A 20,701-nucleotide genomic window follows, 5' to 3' on the forward strand; every position below is an offset into this window, starting at 1 on the left:
CAGTCGTGTCCAACTCTGTGAGACCCCATAGATGGCAGCCCATCAGGCTCCTATACTTCTAATTATATAGGACAAGTTAATGGAAAGTAAGACTTAAATTAGGGCATGTGTAGATCACATAATGTTACTAGTATTTAAAGAATAGATATTGGGTTGGAAAACTAGTTCATTTGGGTTTTTTCATAAGATGTTACAGAAAAACCAAAACAAATTTTTTGGCTAAGCCAAAAACTGGTAAATTCTATACTGAAAGTACATCAGCCCTATATTTATCACAATGCTTCCTTAGATTATAAGCAACATGTACCAGGTAAGTGTTTTTATCCTTTTATTTCTCTATTAAAAAAAAAAAGAGTCTCTATAAAAATAATTCATTTGAAATTCTTTAATTAGGTATACATTTTATGTCCAGCTCAAGTACTAGAATATGTACTCACAAGTATCTCTCTTTCACTCAGAAATACAGGAGTGTCACTGGGGTGCAGCTATCAGCTGCTAAGTCACTTCAGTTGTGTCCAACTCTGTGCGACCCCATAGATGGCAGCTCACCAGGCTCCCCCATCCCTGGGATTCTCCAGGCAAGAACACTGGAGTGGCTTGCCATTTCCTTCTCCAATGCATGAAAGTGAAAAGTGAAAGTGAAGTCGCTCAGTCGTGTCCGACTCTTCGCGACCCCATGGACTGCAGCCTACCAGGCTCCTCCACCCATGGGATTTTCCAGGCAAGAATACTGAAGTGGGTTGCCATTGCCTTCTCAGGTGCAAAAACCTTGGGTGGAGCATACAAGCTAGAGTGTGGAATGACGGAATTATTAAGACATGCTTTTGAGGAGTTCATAGTAGGAGAGAAGCCTGACTCATAAGTATGAGACTACAACACAGTGTGATAAGCATAATGATAGTGGCATGTAGAAAGGGCTGTGGGAGAAAAAGAACCCTTCCCAAAGGGGCTAGAGGGCATCTAGGGAAAAGGACACTTGAACTACATCTTCAGAAGTCAAAATTCAGCCATATGTAGACTCAAAATTCTTTCCGAAGTAGAACACTGGCTAAAGCTCTTTCCCATAATTCCTCTGATCAGATGATCCACCTAAACATGTTATATGGCTTCTCTGTCATTACATGATTTCACTGTCTTCCTGTGTGTGTCGCTGCACCGGGGCTTCATGCATTCCAAGGGCATTTCACATGGCAACAAAAGAAAGAGCGGGAACTGAGGACCGAGGGCCTTGCTCGGGGATGTAGCTGTTATATGGAGCCCTCTTTGCAGTCACATGATCCTTGTTTCTTCCTATAACATGGGAGAGTCTTTCTTTTTAGGATTCAGCGGCTCAACAGGTTTGGAAGGATTTGGTAAGGGGATGCCTCCTTGAGTTCTATTGCTTGGAGAAGACAGGAAATTTAGTAAGTCAAATGGCAAAGGTAAAACCACTGTGGAAGGTTTCTCTGTGGACAAGGATTGAAGGGTGTGCAGGTACCGAAGCTGAGCAGCGGCTGGAGTGCCTGATAGAATCTCGGCTGCCATCCTCAGGGACTCGGAGGCGGCCTTCTCCCCTTCTGCAGCGATCATCTAGACAAGGGATGAGAGGAAAAACAATGTGTGATTTTTCTTCTCTCCATGAAGGTTTTATTCCTACTTCGGGTGATTCACGGAGAAGGCAATGGCACCCCACTCCAGTACTCCTGCCTGGAAAATCCCATGGAGAGAAGCCTGGTAGACTGCAGTCCATGGGGTCGCTGAGGGTCGGACATGACTTGTGTGACTTCACTTTCACTTTTCACTTTCATGCATTGGAGAAGGAAATGGCAAGCCACTCCAGTGTTCTTGCCTGGAGAATCCCAGGGACGGGGGAGCCTGGTGGGCTGCCGTCTATGGGGTCACACAGAGTCGGACACGACTGAAGTGACTTAGCAGCAGCAGCAGCAGGGTGATTCAACAAGCACTAGTATCTACTGTGGAACAGGTGCTGATAAGCACAGGGGAGCAGACTGCCTTTTTTTCTTAAGATCTTGATCTAGGGAGAGAGATGTACTGTTGATTGTAATGGGCTTTCCAGGTGGCACTAGTGGTAAAGGATCCACCTGGAAGTGCAGGAGATGCAAGAGGCTCAGGTTCAAATCCCCTAGAGGAGGAAATGGTAAACTACTCCAGAATTTTTGCCTGAAAAATTCCATGGACAGAGGAGCCTGGTGGACTACCATCCATGGGGTCACAAAGAGTTCATTGTAACTTGGTGCAGGATTTGTTAAGAGCTACGACAAGTAGAGATGAAGTGTTAGGGGAATTACTATGTCTGGTGGGCCTTGGAAGAGTAGTAGAGTTTTGCCATTTTAGAGGAAAGGTTGGCCAGCATTCCAGGCAAAGACACGCAATCCTGAAAGAATGACTCCCAACTCAGGTTAGCATTTCAGAAGAAAAAGCACGAAAAAGGTCACCACCCAAATATCCCCTTAAAGTGAGCAAAGGGCACTAGACTCAGAGATCTAGAAGCAGCTCTGCCCAGAGGACTGCCTTCCTCCCCATCTTTGTCCACCAATGCTCCAAAGTTATCCACCCTCTTGGTAGATGGATACCATCCTTACCTGCTTTCTGTTCTTTAAGGGGAAATTTGCCTCCCCTCCAGCCCTCATTTTCCTCTTCCTGACTCCCTTCCCACCCACACCCAATCCTCTGGTAGCCACATCTTCTCACTGGCACACCTGAGCAGATGCCATGTGTAGCACAGCCTCCCCTGGGCTCTAGAGATGAGGGAAGTGTGCTCTGACATGGTTGTCCCTCCAGAGCTTGCACAGAGCTAAGGATACAGGCCTGGGTGTCATTAACCTAGAGAGGACTGGTGATGGATGAGAGATGCCATGCTAGAGAAGAAGGATGGAGCTCAGGGAGATACCTCTAGGGAAAGAGAGTGAAGGCAAGACTCAGGGAGGAGGAGGTCACTGTTACCAATAGCATCAGAGAGAGGGTGTAACAGGGAAAGAGATGTTGCACTGGTCAATTAGAAGGCTGTGAGCACGCCCAAGGAGAACAATTTTAATAGTGTGGTGTGTGCACAAGCCAGATTCCCCCCAGCGCCTGGATGGATAGGTGAGGAGCAAAAGGGAAATGTTCTCCATGAGGAGGCTTTCTTTTGCATTTTCTGGAGCTCCTCTGATGCTCCTCCACTGTGCGGGAGGATGGCATGCTCAGGGCTGGCTCACCCGCACTTTGGCTTGTCTTTGGGCTTCAGCTTCCACCGCCAGTGAGTGTTGCAGCCCGGCCGGCAGGCGCACATCCTTACTGAAAGAGAAAGCGGGTGAGTAGGTGAGTGTGCAGTGCAGCTTTAGCAGCCGGAGCTTTCAGACAAACCTGCCACCTTCTCTACGCTCGGTTCATGATACACAGTGGATTCTGATTAGGCAGAGTGTGCCACCCTAGACCTCTGCGCAGACAGTGGGCAGAGAAGAGGGGCTTAAGCATCAGTGCCTCCAATGTGGATTTTTATTATCACTGATGCTGTAGTAGAGCTGTGGTTTTCTCTTTATAAGTAAAGCAAATTTTGTGTTGCTGTATTGAGTTGGCCCAGAAGTTCATTCGGGTTTTTCCATAGCATCTTACAGAAAATGTGAATGAACTTTTTGGCCCACAAAACACTATGATAATTTTCCCACTTAAAGTTTAATCTGAATTCTGGCTATTAAATCTGAATAATGAACAACAGCCTTGAAGAGCCATGCTATTAATAACGAGGGAAGTCATCTAAGTTGACAAAAGAGGACTGAATCAAAAAGGGTAGAACTGACCAAGTACTTAATGTACTGCATAAAAGATAGAAAATTGGATTTTTTTCCCCTGACAGTAACTATAAAAAGTACATAGAAAACAACTTAGCAGTTCCTCAGAAAGTTAAATATGGAGTTACCAGATGATCCAGTAATTTCACACCTACGTATATACCCAAGAGAAGTGAAAACATGTTCACATATCAACTTGCACATGAATGTTCATTGCGGCCTGATTCATAATGCCCCCAAAGTGGAAGCAACCCAAATGTCCATCAACTGAGAGTAGATCAACAAAGCGTGGCATAGCCAGTCACACGATGGAGTATTATTCAACTGTAAAAAGGAATGAAACACTGCATGCTATACCATGGAGGGACACGGAAAACATTATGGTGAGTGAAAGAAGCCAGACACAAAAGGCCACAGATTGTGTGATTATGTTTATATTAAATTTCTAGAATAGCCAAATCTAGAGAGACAGAGAGGAGTCAGTGGTTGTCAGGGGCTGGGGGTTGAGGCAGAAATGAAGAGTTCCTGCTTAACGGACGCAGGTTTTCTTTTGGAGATGATAAAAATCTTCTGGAATTATATGGTAGTGGTGGTTTGTGTCTGTGAATATACTAAAAACCACTGAGTTTCAATTTTAAATGGTTAAAAATGATGAGTTTTATGTTATGTGAATTTTACCTTAGAAAATGTTTAGATCCATAGAAAATATGACAATTATTTACCCAGATGTTCATAGTGGTTGTGTTATAGTTATAATATGCAAATTTTTCTTTCTTCCAAATTTATGCTAATATGTCTACAGTACTCATTCAATGAAAATAATTTTTCAAACAGAAGTTTTTAAATAAAATCAAAATATTTTCCTTTATCGTATTGTTCTTCCTGGTTAATTTCCTACCCACATTTCTGTTCTCTCCACTTTGATTCCCCAAATACAGGTCACTGCATCCAAGGCAACCTGTGGAAGGAAGAGTTGAGACATCAGTGGGAACCTCTGGGTACACTGATGGCCACTGCACTGAGAAAGCACATTTCTTCTGAAAGGACATTATGTCCTTCCCTTTTTCATTTTAACATTATGAGGCCTTGCAAAACACTGTTTAGTTTGCACAGTGCCACTCAACAAGTTGGAGAAGGCAATGGCACCCCCACTCCAGTACTCTTGCCTGGAAAATCCCATGGACGGAGGAGCCTGGTAGGCTGCAGTCCATGGGGTCGCTAGGAGCAGGACACGACTGAGCGACTTCACTTTCACTTTTCACTTTCATGCATTGGAGAAGGAAATGGCAACCCACTCCAGTGTTCTTGCCTGGAGAATCCCAGGGACGGAGGTGCCTCGTGGGCTGCTGTCTCTGGGGTCGCACAGAGTCGGACACGACTGAAGCGACTTAGCAGCAGCAGCAACTCAACAAGTACTTGTGGAATTAAAGATGGTGTGGTAGGCTGACTAATGGGTCCTAAAGACATCCCTGGAACCTGTGAATGTCACCCTAAAAGAAACTCTGCAGATGCAATATAAGTTCAAGGCTCTTAAAATGAAGGCCTTATCCTGGATCTTCCCAGTGGGCCCAAAAAGCAACTGCCAGGGTCCTTATAAGAGGGAAGCATGGTTGGGGTGGGGGATATCTGGCTACAGAGGAGGAGAAAGTGATGTGATGGTGCAAGCAGAGGCTGGAGTGCTGTGATTTGAAGACGGAGGAAGGGGCCATGATCTAAAGAATGCAGGCGGCCACCCAACGCTGAAAAGGGCAAGGAAATGGATTCTCCTCTCCAAACCTCCAGAAGGAACCAGCCCCTGCTGACACCTTGACTCTGGCCCAGTGAGGTGTGTTTTGGACTTCTGGCCTTGAAACCATAAGATAAAACTGGTGGTGATTTGTGGTATTTTGTTACAAAAGCTATAAGAAATAATAGAGATGGTATGTTTGTTAAATTTGCTCTAAAATACATTTATTATTGGGGCTTCACAGGTGGTGCTAGTGGTAAAGAACTCGCCTGTCAATGCGGAGACATGAGAAATGTAGGTTCAATCCCTGGGTCAGGAAGATACCCTGGAGAAGGGCATGGCAACCCACTCTAGTATTTTTGCCTGGAGAATCCCATGGACAGAGGAGTCTGGCGGGCTACAGTCTGTAGGGTCGCAAAGAGTTGGACACGACTGAAGCAACTTAGCACACAGCACATTTGTTAAATTTGTTCTAAAATGCAGTTAGAGAACCAATATTTTTAGTCTCTCTCTCATAGGATATTCTTTTCCATATAATATTCATTTATGAGAGCTTTCACTTCCTGTTGGTGGCACCCGTCTCCCCTACCTCCCCATCCCAGGAGTGGGAAGAAAATGAACTGTGGGTTCTGGAAAGGAGGGGCAGGCATGGAGGAATAGGTGGGCCATACTCTTTTTCCTTTTTAACTTATTTCTGATGATTTCTTGGGGACTAGATAGTTAACTTAGTACACTGGGAACCCTGAGAAGACTAATTTGAGGGGTTGATGAGAGGAAGAAATGTTGAAAAAGACTTCACAGAGGAGGTGGCATCTTAAAGAACAATACAATTTTGCCGGTGGGGAAAAGGGAAGTATTTGGTGCAGTGCTGTGCTGTGCTTAGTCGCTCAGCCATGTCCAACTCTGCAGGAACAACCCAAGAGAAGGCATGGAAGCATAGTTACTGAATGCTGGAGAAACACTCGCCTAGAATATCAGACACACAAGAGGAAAGACGGCAAAGCTGAGGCTACAACAGTTGGGTCATTTATTCACTCATCCAAAAACCCAGGATCTGGCTACTGTGTAAGAGCCCAGGACCAAGTACTGAGGACAAAAAGATGAATAAAATATGATCCCTGACAGAATGGAGTTCAAGGTCTGGGGAAACAAATGTGTAAATACATAAATTATAATTCAGCATAACAAGGGCAAGCTTGAATGTCAAGCATCTGGACCTTATCCATTATCCCTTGAGGAGGGATAAACAGAAAGAGAGGGATGAAAGGAGGATAGAGGGAAGCACACAAGAGTGCAGTTGAGTGGTTTTTAAATTCCAGAGCAGCAACTTCCGCGTGTCTTCTTGTTCTAACTTTCTCTTTGCAGCTTCTCTTATTTCCTGAATTCTTCCATTTTCACTAGGATGCTAATCCGTTATATCAGTGATGAATTGGACAAGCCACAAACATTCAGACACCTTATTGTCTCAGCTGTGTCTGCCTGGGCCTCATCAAGAATAATCATTATCAGTGCCTTCAATCCTTTGCTGCTTCTGTAGGAGGTCTTCCTTTAGCTAGACTTGATCGTAACCTCCTAACTCAGTTCAGGGCCTGGGCGCCTCTTGGGCTCAATGACAGCCTCCATCACTGATGGTAACTGCCACTTGACTGGCGGGCTACCTAGAATGCTGCTCTGTTCCCATCTCTCTTCTGAACACCTCTGCCAACTTGTCTTGGTAAGAATCGCAGACACCCACCCTGGTTGTGAGCGAAGTTGCTGAGCTTGCTCTCTGCGGGGCTAGATGCTGCTGCTTGTGAGGCAGTTCTTGTTTTTCTCTCTTTTCGCCCCAACTCAATCAAACCTGGATCATTGATTGGGTAATTAACCACTTAAAGGTCTGTGATATTTTGCCTCTTTTAACCTGATGAAGTTTTTCAGTCTTTATCATTATTTAGCTTTGCTTGTTTCCCCAACTAGACTGTAAGGTCCCCAGATTCATTCCTTATCATCTTTTTATCCCACCAACCCCTCCTTCCAGCCACTGGGGGAGGGTGAGAAGAAAAAGTGTGGCAATGACTGATTAATTGCACAGATGGGTGACTAGGACCCGTTCAGGGTCTGATTGGCAATCTCTTAACTGTCAGCTCCTTTCGGGACTGTACCTTTAACAGTGAATGCATGGCACATGGAAGATTCAGTAAATGGTCAACGAAGAAAGGAATAAAAGGCAAAGGGATATTTCAACATACTTGGTGTTAAACTCATCTAAGTACCTTTACATCTTGAGCAATGTTCTTCCTCTCAAGAAGAATTTCTGTGAGGGATCGATGTGCTAGGAGACGCTTCATGGTGGTTTGCACAAGGAATTGGACAGCTTTGGACACGTGAGCAAGACTGTTTAGGAGAAGAGAGGCATTTTCCATGCGGTAGTAGCAGATGGCATCTATCTCCATCACAAACATGTCTTTGGTTACAATCTAGGCAGAAAAAAAAATTTTGGATGACAGGCCTGATTCTTGGGCTTCTTTCCCACATAAGGATAGAGGGGTTAAATATGTCCAAAGGGTATTTTCTCAGAGAAAGATAATAGTAAGAAAAAAAAAAAAGAGTAGTTGGCTCAGTTTTTAATTAAATAGACACTGAAAAAAATATGGAGTTTGTATTAAATATACTAAACAACTCAATTTAAAGGAATCCTGTTATAAATCCTTTTGTAAAAAAAAATCAGGAATAATTTTCTTATATGAAAACATCCAGTTGATTGTATATCAGGTCTTTTAAAACTGATGCCAAAAAAATCTGCTAAAAGAGCAACACATTCCAGGAAACCAGTACTCATGTGTATTGAGTGTATATTTAGAGGGCAGTTTGTGATACATATCAAAAGCCCTAAGAGATGTATGTGTACAACATTTCCTTTTTTAGACAAAAGGATATATTTTCAGGATTTAACTGTAAAGATGTGATTCACAGTATTGCTTATTGTAAGAAAAAATTAGAAATAGAGAATTCCCTGGCAGTCCAGTGGTTAGGACTTGGCACTTTCACTGCTGGAGGTCTGGATTCAATTCCTGGTCTGAGAACTGAGATCCCATATCCCATGCACTGCCTGTGTGCTTAGCCATGTCTGACTCTTTGCGACCCTTTGGACTGTAGCCCGCCAGGCTCCTGTGTCCATGGGGTTTTCCAGGCAAGAATACTGGAGCAGGTTGCCATTTCCTTCTCCAGGGGATCTTTCTGACCCAGGGATCGAACCCACATCTCCTGTGTCTCCTGCATTGCAGGTGGATTCTTTACCCACTGAGCCATCAGGGAAGCCCATGCCATGCAGTGCAGCAGCCAAAAAAGTTTAGAAATAATATCAACAATGGGGAATTAGTTGAGTAAATTCCAGTTACTAAACTCAATTAGTTAAGTAAATTGAGTAAAATCCACACAATGAAATGCCGTGTGTCTATTTAAAACAGAGGTAGAAACATAGCTAATATGGTAACGGTATATTTTTGAGTGAAAAAGGATAGGTGACCAAATACTATGTATGGTATGTTTGATATATATGATGTATATATGTATATATGATATATATATGTATATATGATATATATATGTATATATGAAGTGTGTGTATGTATATATATATATATATATATATATATATATATACTTGTCTGAAAGTATAACCACATATATAGAAAAGTTTGAAGGATACATTCTAAAATATCAACTCTATGGGTAACAGGATTAGGTGTATGTTTTATTCCTTTTTTACATTTTATTATCTAAAATAAGCCTTTTAAACAAATATCATTTTTATTCACATTTCTGTTTGCCAAAAGAAAGAATGAGAAAGAACCTCAAACTGAAAGTAGGAGACCATTTAGGAAAGGCTTATAAATCAGAATCAGTAACAGGAAAGTCTAGATGTAAACTCAACATTTAACTTTTAATTGTGGTAAAATGAACAGAACATCAAATTCACCATCTTAACTATTTTGACATGCACAATTCAGTAGGATTAAGTCCATTCACACTGTTGAGCAACAAGCATCCAGAACTCTTTTCATCCTGCAACACTGAAACCCACTGAACACCTCTCAGTTCTCTCCTCCCCCAGTCCCCACAACCATCCTTCACTTTCTGTAGCTCTGAATTTCACTACTCCAGGTTCCTCATACAGAAGGAATCATACAGTATTTGTCTTTTTGTGACTGGCTGATTTCACTTAGCATAATTTTCCCAAGGTTCATCCATGTTGTAGTATATGCCGGAATTTCATTCCTTTTTAAAGCTGATTATTATTCCATTGTCAGCATATGCCACATTTTGTTTATTCAGCCATTGATGGGCACATGGATTGCTTCCACCTTTGTGGCTATTGTGAAAAACTGATGTTATGCACCCAGGTATACAAGCATCTCTTCAATTACCCTGCTTTCAATTCTTTGGAGTCTATATACCCAAAAGTAGAATTGGTAGATTATATGTTAATTCTATTTTTAATTTTTGAGTAACTGTTTTCTACAGTAACTGCACCATTTTACATTCCCACCAACAGTATACAAGGGTTCCAATTTCTCTACATCTTTGCCAACACATTATTTTGTTTTTTTCTTAATAACTGCCATCCTAATAGATGTGAGGTGGTATCTCATTGTGTTTTTAATTTGCATTTCTCTAATGATTTTAGTGATGCAGAGCATCTTTTCACATGTTTATTGGCTATTTAAATATCTTCTTTGGAGAAATATGTCAATTCAAGTCAAGGTATATACAATATATCATATATGGAGGGCAATCTTCTTTATTCAGTCATTCAATTTGAATATTAATCTTATCTAAAGAATACCATAACAGCAACATCCAGATGTATTTGACCAAATTATTGGGTACCATGCCTTAGTCAGGTTGACACATAAAATTAACTATCACTAAGGCCTTTGTCCATTTTACTTGGATTGTTTGCTTACTTGTTGAGTTATAAGGTTTAATATATTTTGGATATTAACCTCTTATAAGAGAATATTTGCAATTTTCCCCCATTCTATAAGTTGCCTTTTCATTCTGCTGATTGTGTCCTTTGATGTATCGGAGTTTTAAATTTTGATGTAATCTCTCTCTCTCTCTTTTTTTTTTTCCTGCTTTTGAGCAAGGATAGTCATTTTCTTCTAGGCCAGAATTGGTAGAGTGCTTAGCCAGGAAAAATGTAGACAGAAAGCAAAATCCCCCACTTGGCTTACCTCATGAAAGGGTATCTCCAAGGTTTGGAGACGAAGGTCAACCTTGTGGTAGGTATCCAGGCAGGGCAGAAAGAAGAAAAGGCCTGGGGAGGGGGGGGATAAGGGAAGTGACAGGTGAATAGCTGGCACGGAGGCTGTTTAGGGTTCACTTTTTCGGTGTCAAGTTGATGCTGCGTCACTTTTCTTAGCCTCCATGGTCTATGCATGGACCATTGGGCCATCACACCTCCATCCTGTGTTGTGTTTTTTGTTGCTAAGTTTACCAAATAATTTGTTGTTCCATAGGGGACATGTTTAAGGGTGAAAGGAAAGGACTACACCAGGACAACAGGCATAATCAGGGATTACACCCAGTAAAATGGGCTATATGGTCAGCTTGGTCATGGTGCTGACCTGTCCAGATCTTGGGTTACACATCTGTCTCCTTCACCAGATTTAAACTCTCTAACACGAGTGTCTTATGCATTATTGTTAGCATTAGTGCCGAACTAGTGCCTTTTAGGTGCTCTGTAAAAAACTAGTTTTTGAATCCATGTGTGTACCAAGGTGACAAACTTTAGAGCCAGCAACCTCCATGTGGTATTTCTTATACTGGGAGTCCCAGAGGTAATCAGAACAGCAGCGTCGTGATACCAGCCTCTGGTTGGCTAGTTAGTCCTCACCCACCCAGTATAATGTGTAGGGTGCCTGACCATAGGTCCTAACCTACTTCCTACTCCAGCCAATCTGGCCCTGGCATATGGCTCTCTGCATCCACTCTCTTTTGGTCGCTAGTGACCTGGTAGTAATGCTCTCTGAAGAATTTCTTAATAACCGGTGTTACAAATAATAGACTGAAAAATGAAGATATCATGAGTCAAGTTACTTCATTTAGTCTGAGGGCCATATTACAAATATACATGAATTGATGAAATTGGCAAGTCTCTTGCGGGGGGTGGTGTGTAAAGAAGATTGTTCTTACCAGGGCCTTTGGCTCGTCCAGGAAGCAGATGTCCCAGTCGGAATATAATTACTCTCTCATACTCCTGTACAACCTAAAGGGAAATGTAATACTTTTGAATTACTCTAAGAGAAAAAAATGAAGTCTTCAAAAGACATTGGCATGACAGTGATTATAAGTATCAGAAATCTCTTGTTTTGAGAACCAAGAAAAAATTTCTCTTAAAACTTACATTTTCAAAATACATACTTAGTAAATGTTAAATTTCAGGAACCAATGAAAAAGCATATTGGCCATGTTAATTTTTGAGCCTGTGGACAGAATTTTGATTAGGGACTCATGATTGTCTAAAAAATAATTGCTTCCACCAAATCAAAGAAATCACAGCGTATTTAATCTTGTATTTTTGCTGTGACTGATGCATTAATAGCTTTTACATGAATCTCTTATTAGCTACATACAAATCTTAAGGCAGCCATGCAGGTGCTCAGATCACCCTTCAAGAAGAGCCTGCTATATGTTGTCTGTAGGTGACACACTTTCTAGTCAAAAGTACAAATAGGTTGAAAGTAAAAGGATAGAAAAAACTACACCACACCGAGTAACCAAAAAATAGCAGGAATGACCACACTGATATCTGACAAAATGGAGTTTAAAACCAACACACCAAAATGTTACTAGTGATAAAGAGGGACATTGTGAAATGGTAAAAGTGACATTGTGCAATGGTAAAAGTGTCAGTGCATTAGGAAAGTATAACAATGGTAAACATGTATGTACCTAAAAACAGAGCCCCAGCATACATAAGGCAAAAACCAAAAGAAGATAAAAATAGACAATTCAACAATAATAGTTAGAGACATTACTATCCCACTTTCAATTGTGGGTAAAAGAACGAGACACAAGGTCAACAAAGAAAGAAAAGATTTCAACAACACCATAAGTAAACTAGACCTGACAGATATCTATGCATAATTCCACTCAACAATAGACGAGTACATATTCTTTTCATGAAAACATGGAACATCTCCAGGATAGACCATAGGCTAGGCCATTTAAAAAAACCTCAAATAATTTAAAAGGATTAAAACCATACGAAGTATATTCTCCTATAACAATGAAATGAAATTAGAAATCAATAACAAAAGGATATTTGGGAAATTAAATCACACACTCTAACCAAGAGGTCAAAGAATTATCACAAAAGGAACTGAAAAACACTTTGAGATGAATGAAAACGAAACATCAAGATATCAAAATGAATGGGATGAAACTAAAGCAATGCTTAGAGGAAAATTTATAGCTATAAATATCTATAATAAATGAGAAGAAATATCTCAAAATAATACACTAATTTTTTGATGCTAGAAACAGAAACACAAACTAAACCCAAAGTAAGCAAAAAGAAAAAAGATTATAGTGGAAATAAATGCAATAGAAAATAGAAAAACGTTAGAGAATATTAACGGAAACCATAGTTGGACCCAAAGAACCATAGTTAGTTCTTTGAAAAGTTCAACAAAATTGACAAATATTTAGCTAGACTGACCAAGAAAAAAGAGATTAAAATGTTGAAATCAGGAGCCAAAGAGGAATGACAGAGACATCACTACTATCCTTATAGAAATAAAAAAGATTACAGATGAAAATACTATGAACAACTATACACCAATAAATTAGATAACAAGTAAAATAAACAAATTCCTATAGAGTCATAAACTACCAAAACTGATTCAAGAAGGAAAAATAAAAGTGAAAAAGACCCAGAATTAAAAGATTGAATTAGTAGTTTAAAAATTTCCAACAAAGAAAAGTCCAGGGCCAGATGACCTCACTGGTAAATTCTGCCAAACATTTAAAGAGGAATTATTAGCAGTTCTTCACAAATTCTCCCACCTCATTCTCTGAGGCCAGGATTACCCTGATACCAAAACAAGACAGAGACATCACAAGAAAGGAAAACTATAGACCAATATCTCTCATGAATATAAATGCAAAACTCCTCAACAAGATAACAAGCAACCTGACTCCAATAACATATTAAAAGGTTTATACACCCTAACCAAATGGGACTTATCCTAGGAATATATAGTTGATTTAACACCCAAAATTCAATGAATACAATATACCACATTAGGAGAATAAAGAGCAAATATCATGTCATCGTCTTCAATGGGTGAAGAAAAGGCATTTGACAAAATCCAACACCCTCTTATGAAGATGAAGGAGAAGAACAGGGGGAAGGAGAGCTTGCATGAAATTGGCAACAGCCTCAGCAGCATCTGCAGCGTTCCCACCAAACACATGCTCTTCCTGGCCACTCTGGCCAGTGACTAAGAATGGCAGGGATACAAGGGCCTGGCCATTTCTGTCCATTGTGAGACTCATCTCCGAGGTAAACTTCACTCAGGAGTTCCCTTTCAGTAGGTCCAAGACTTTCTTGAAGGTGTCCCCCAGTCTGAGGCTCCTTCTGTCCAATCCTTCCTTCCCCTTCTCAGATCACAGGTGTTAGATCTGCCTCATTCGCGGAAGGCTTTCCCTTCCCTACTTCTATCTCAATCTTTCTTACAATGTCTCCCCACAAATCCCTTGCACTTCTAATTCCATCTTGGTATGTTCTTCCTGAACTGACACAAGTCTTCATTTACTTCAGGGACAGCTTCAGACGCATGTAAAACCACCTGTGTGTGCATGCCAAGTTGCTTCAGTTGTGTCTCGTGATCCTATGGACTGTTGCCTGCCAGGCTCCACTGTCCATGGGATTCTATAGGCAAGAATACTGGAGTGGGTTGCCATGCCCTCCTCCAGGGGACCTTCTGGCCCCAGGGATGGAACCTTCACCTCTTACCTCTCCTGGTGCCTGGTATTGGCAGGCAGGAGGGTTCTTTACCACTAGCGCCACCTATGGGCCCAAGATGTTTGTCATACGTGATCTCTTGAAGCTGCCTGAGGTTTCCTGGATGTGTTAATAACAGGCATCATGACCTATTCTGGGCCGGTCTTTGTGTTAGTATAGAGTGTAGATCAACTGGATATAGGTCCTGTCTTGAAGGGGCTCTCAGCCTAATGGCAGAGATTAAAGTGAGTGAAAGTCGCTCAGTCCTGTCTGATTCTTTGCAAAGAAGAAAGAAAGTCAAGTCGCTCAGTCGTGTCGGACTCTTTGCGACCCCATGGACTGTAGCCTACCAGACTCCTCTGTCCATGGGACTTCCCAGGCAAGAATACAGGAGTGGGTTGCCATTTCCTTCTCCAGGGCATCTTCCCCACCCAGGGATTGAAACCAGGTCTCCCACATTGTAGGCAAACGCTTTACTGTCTGAGCCACCAGGGAAGTCCGACTCTTTGCAACCCCATGGCCTATACAGTCCATGGAATTCTCTAGGCCAGAATACTGGAGTGGGTAGCTGTTCTCTTCTCCATGGGATCTTCCCAACACAGGGATCAAACCCAGGTCTCCCTCATTGCAGGTGGATTCTTAACCAGCTGAGACATCAGGGAAGCCCAAGAATACTGGTGTGGACTGGGTATCCACAAACATTATACTTGTGGTAATTGCTAGAATGGATGAGAAAGGTGGGGGAGATGCGAGCACAAGGAAGGGAATGACAGTCTGGAGGAATTAGGGAAAGCTTCTCAGTTCTCTTTGAGCAGGTATAAAAGAGTAAGAGCTTTTCTGCAAGGTGAGTGGGAGTGAGTGTATTCCATGCAGAGCAGACAGCAAGTATCAAAACACAGAAATGAGAGTGGACATGGGGTGGCAAGTGAGAGACACCAGGAAATTACTTGTTATGTCCTCATGGAATCTCACCTTTATGCAGAACCAGATAGAAAAAGGGAAGGTCACGATGATGAAGAGCAGGGATGTGAGGACAAGAAGCCACTCACAGGCCCCTAAACTGGAAGACTTGGTACCTTGAAAAAAGAAAAAGAAAAATTATATTGGAACTTCGCCACATTTACTGACTAGCACCTCTAGCTCAGTCCTTGATATTAGGGTCGGATCAGTTTGTAGACTTTGCTGGAAACAGTAGAATGAGCTGGACATCAGTGTGGTTGTTTCCCAGAGCCTGTCTGTGTGACGGGCTTTGGGGGCCGATGGAAGGTGGAATAGGCTCCTGGGAAGGCAGCGGTGGGCACCCTGGAACAAGCACAGCATCTGGACGTGTGGTCTGGGCTCCAGTTCTGGTGCCACCATTTTCTGTTCAGATGGCCTTAAGCAAGGCACACAACCTCTCAGTTTCCTCATCTATTCAAGGAAATACTTTCATCGCCTGACTATTTCATAATAACTGTCTCATGGGATATTTCATATCTGGCATAAGGATGAAATGACATATACACATACAAGCACTAAACTGTTTTGTGTGTGTGTGTGTGTGTGTGTGTGTGTGTGTGTGGTGTTATTTGAAGTGATTCAAAACACATGTGTCCAGAGGTTTATCTTCCCTGAAATTACAACCCCATCTATCACTTGCCCCAATAACTGAAATTTATGCATGAGAGCCCCTTCTTGTTTTCTTTTTTAAGTTGCTTTTTGTTTTTGTTTTTTTTGGCTGCAACCCACAGCTTGTGGGATCTTAGATCCCCCTGACCAGGGACAGAACCAGGGCCCCCACAGGGAAAGTTCCAACTCGTAACCACTAGAGTGCCAGAGAATTCCTGGGAGCCCCTTCTTTGGGTAAAGGTGTGGATCTTTAAACAATCTCTGAAAATCACCTTTGTGGGGTAATATTAGCCCATCTGTGCCTATAAAAAGGTGATAAGGAACTGGAGTACAGACCATCCAGGTTGCTTGAGTGATAAATGGTATTTATATCAGGGAAAGTTCATCTCAAGAACACAAGCTTCTTAGGGCCTTGTCTTATTTACACTGTGTCCCAGGACTAGAGTAGTGCCTGAAACATACATTCAGCAAATAATTCTTGAATGTAGAAAGGAAGGCGAAATGGATAGTGAAAATGATTTAAATGCAATAGTTACAGAAATCTCAAGAATTTTAATCTTTAGGTACTAGAATATTGGCCAAAGGGACACTATTTGTCAGTTTAAAAAAATCTCATACAGAACTAGAAGGTGACTAAAGATTACAAATGGTAAGAAGTCCATTTTTAAGAGAAGGGATAGAAACGGATAACTAATTAGTGGGCCTGAAAATTTTATTTCCATGCTGGGAAAGTAACTGGAAAGGTCATCACCAAACTGATGTGCAGATTAATTGAAGAGGGCAGATAAACAAGATGCATCAGCACAAAACTAACCTCAGTGCTAAATGCCAGTCTGTGGCGGTTCTCAAATGGTGTCCCACAGAACACTAATCCCACAGGGTGCTCCACAGATCAAGAGTTCCCGGAATAAATGAGTTTAGAAAATACTGTGTACGGTGTTCCCCTCCTGGAGCTCCCAACAGTCATGGGCATATTGAAGCTAGGAGAATCCCTTCAGCAAAGAAGACTTCTTAACTTTGTTTAACCTAGTATTTCCCAAAATTTGACCAGGTGATGTTTTCTCCAAACGAATTCATGTTCCATGGAATTTATTTCTCATGCAACCAGTTTGGGGAGAGATGACTCTATCAGCATCACATTGGTTTTTACAATATTCTTTCCTGAGAGCAATAGTAGTGTTCTTGCCATGTTTAAAATAATATTTCATTTGCCAGTGATAAGCATGGTAAGTAAAAATAAGTAAATGCACATACAGACAAAATTTACATTTTGTAAGTGAAGAAAGCCCTCAAAATTCCTTCATATAATAGTTAGGGATATGAACAGAAAACTAATATCTATACCCAAATATAACTTAGAAGTTTTACTAACAAAGTATTTTTCTCTTAAAATGAGTTCCTTGAACATCCAGTTTGTTAGGTTTAAATGAAACATTACATGTTAAAGTCAAAAGAGCCTTTAGATACGCCTTAGTGCGAGAATCTCCAACATTTCAATGAAGTGAAGCTTCTTTTTGTTTCTCCCAGTCTTAGGTAGCCTGGTAGAAATGTGGTACTACATGAGGAGGAGAGGGGGTATTGCTGTGTCTGCTCCCCTTTCCTCTGGGAACCACAGAAAGCTCCCAGTCAAGGACTCAGCAAGTGAGTCTCATCCTTAAGGTGACTCATCCCCTACTTGGGGGGCCGCTAGCTCTAGTAACTTTATAGCTGAAGAGACTGAATGAGGCCCACAGTGTGAAGCTACTGGCCCAAGGCCACCGCTAGTTGGTGGCAGTGCTGGAACCATGACCAGAAATCAGGCAGAGCACCCTGCAAGGATGGGCTTTTCAATAAGACTTATTCTGAGATTCTGGCTTCTCTAGTTTCCACCTGTAGGTCTTGGGCAAGTAACAATTTCTCAGCATTTTTTCTTATCTGTGCCATAGGAATGATACTACTCAGTAAAGCACCTAGCTTGTGCCTGGCACAAAGTAAGGGGTCCAAAAATGGAGCTCCCTTCCTTTCCTACCCCACCCATATGATCTGAAGCACAAGACTTACCAGATCTCTAACCTCAGCATTAATGTAGCAGTGAATCCAATAATCCTTTAATAATCAGAAATTTCTGATCCATGAAAAGGCATCAGGTAGGAAAAATAGCCTTAACATGGTCAACATAAACCACAGCCCAACTGCTGGAATCTTTCTCAAGTCATAGCTTTCAATGCTACAACATATGGGGCAGTGCTCCTGGCTGGGAAATGTTAAAATTTCGTAGTCAGCAGAATGTAGTATAACACTATTCCTTATTTACCTTCCTTTAAAGTTAAACCTCCTTCATCCTATAATTAAGATAGTGAGTTTTTGCTTCTTTCATTATAAGATGGATTGAAGTCAGGGACTTCCCTGGTGATTCCACCTTCCACTTCAGGAGGCATGAGGTCAGTTCCTGGTCAGGGAACTAAGGTTCCACATGCCACAGGGTGTGGCCAAAAATTAAATTAAAAAAAAAAAAAAGGTTTGGAAGCAGATAAATTTGTTCCTAAGAGTTGTTTCACCTGCAGAAGCCAAAGAGACGCTGTTCCCTGTGATTCCCTCCCTTTGGTCTAACTTGCCTCTTTTAGCTTGCAAAGATTCTGCTCTGAGCATTTATATTATATGTATATTCTTTTCAGGCTTTGTGTAAGATATGCACTTTGAGTGTTTATCTTAGCTCATTTTAATGTTTATGTTAGCTCATTTTATCCTCACAATTACCCTCTGTGGTGGGTACTGTTGGTATCCCCATTTGATAGATGGGTAAGGCTCTGCCTATGATCAAATGGTTAGTTGAGATCTGGCTTTTCTTTACTTGGCTGTCTCTACTTTTTAGAAAGACCGATCAGCACAAAGAAAGTGTAAAATGCTTTTAGGTTAAGTCTGATGAAGAGCCGAGAATAAGCTACAAACTACCCTGAATCATCAGCTCCTGCATTTCCTAAACTAGGGGCCCACATACTCTTCCAGACACAGGAGCAGCTGCAGGGTTCCTTTGGCATGTTGGTCCCCAACCTGGACCACACTTCCTCCCACCTCCCAACCGTGGCTGACCCCTGCCATCAATGGTATTTGGTGGATGTTATTTGTATTTCTTCTGATGCATTTTGGTCTCCACCACTGGTGGGTCAGCGGGTCCTAACTCGCTTTCATTTCCTGGGAATCTGAGCAGGTCCAGCCGGCTGCTCTTACCTCTGTAGCTCTCAGGGAGGTGACTCGTTGCACCCTAACTGACATTTCTTGGGTACCACTTGGAAAGACCGCACCCTCTCCCGGGGCCTCAGCCTGCCCGCTGTACCTTCCTCGGGCCGCTCGCTCTCCAGCAGCGCCACCACTTCGGTGCCCTCTTCGCCAGAGCCCCGGACTTCATCCACGTCCACCACAGTGGCTGCCGGCGCTCGGGGCTCGCCCGGGCTCCCTGCCCGCCCGAGGGCCGGCTGCTCCGGCTCGGCATCCCGGCGCCCGCGGCCTCGGCCGCCCCTGTCTGTCTTCGCTCTTTTGCTCTCCTTGTGCGAGGAGCCGCTGCCTCTCCTGTGGGCGTCTCTGGAGGAGCTGCGAGCCCTCTTCTCCATCCTCAGAGCGACCCGGCCCGGGAGTGCGGTTCCTGCGGCGTCTCTTGGCAGTGATGCAAGCGCATCTCTGGGGGAGAATATAATGAGCGGGGGCGGGACCCCAGAGGTGTGCGGGCGGGGCTCTGCTCAAGGTGAAACCCGACAGCTGTTTCTCAGAGGAGCCGGGGTCCGGGCGCGCCGCCCTTGAGACTCGGTGCCATCTTCAGCAGTGAGTTTGTGTGAGAGCCCGTGTGCCAGGTTAAAACGTTTTAAAATGTGTTTCTAGAGACGAACATTTGAACTGAAATATCACGCAGGCCCGCAAACTGCTGAAGGTGTGATGGCACTTTGCTTTATGATTTGTTAATATTGTATGAATTAGAATATGTGGTCCCCGCGTAAGGCTAGAGAGATTAAGGGACAGAAAAGGTTGTCCAATGAGGGTAACTTTAAGGTAAAATTAGAAACTTCTCTGCAAGCACCACCCCTCCCCCCACCTCTCCCTTAAGATCTTCTCAAGGCTATCTTTCCTCTCCTAATTTACTTTATGTCCTGGCCCTACTCTTTCTGCCGAAATTCACAGGTAAAGGTGTTGGCTGACTACTCCTGGGAAGATTCACATTTTAAAAGGGGCGAAGTGGGTGTGGGAGTGGGTGGGGGTGAGGAAAATTCTCCCAGACCTCTACTTACACTCACACATGCTCTCATATTTATATTTCTTTTTTACTAATTTATTATTTTACTAATGCTTAAGCCTGCTGATGTTGCTTCTTGAAAAATCAGAAGAGCAGGGATCTGATTTAACTTTTTTAGGGAAAGGGCTACTTTTGTTTTTGGCTAAACCCTGTTCCCATTCTTCCTTCATGAAGGCAAGAGTTTTGCTTTCTTAAGCCTTACTGGCCATCTCCACTCAGCAGTACCCTGGCAGTACCCTGGGGTAGCTGCCCCACCTGCATTTGAGGAATTTGAAACATTGAATGGATCTATTTCTCTTTTATTCTCTATTAATAATTTCTCACTGAATAGGAGGTTGGTCTGG

The 20,701-nt window shown here is 42.4% G+C and overlaps 1 protein-coding gene across 1 annotated transcript; it reads right to left on the reverse strand.

Moving 5' to 3' along the window:
* Positions 1-315: 315 nt before the first annotated feature.
* Positions 316-19,729, reverse strand: NPHS2 (NPHS2 stomatin family member, podocin). Its single transcript, XM_055583652.1, has 8 exons — positions 19,410-19,729; positions 15,461-15,564; positions 11,674-11,746; positions 10,713-10,795; positions 7,749-7,952; positions 4,673-4,728; positions 3,198-3,276; positions 316-1,569 (listed from the first exon to the last, which is right to left on the reverse strand). The coding sequence occupies exons 1-8, from the start codon at positions 19,681-19,683 to the stop codon at positions 1,291-1,293; spliced, it is 1,152 nt and encodes a 383-aa protein (XP_055439627.1). The 5' UTR covers positions 19,684-19,729; the 3' UTR covers positions 316-1,290.
* Positions 19,730-20,701: the final 972 nt, after the last annotated feature.

The sequence above is a fragment of the Bubalus kerabau genome, chromosome 5, assembly GCF_029407905.1.
Source record: "Bubalus kerabau isolate K-KA32 ecotype Philippines breed swamp buffalo chromosome 5, PCC_UOA_SB_1v2, whole genome shotgun sequence".
In the NCBI taxonomy this organism is placed as follows: Eukaryota; Metazoa; Chordata; class Mammalia; order Artiodactyla; family Bovidae; genus Bubalus; species Bubalus kerabau.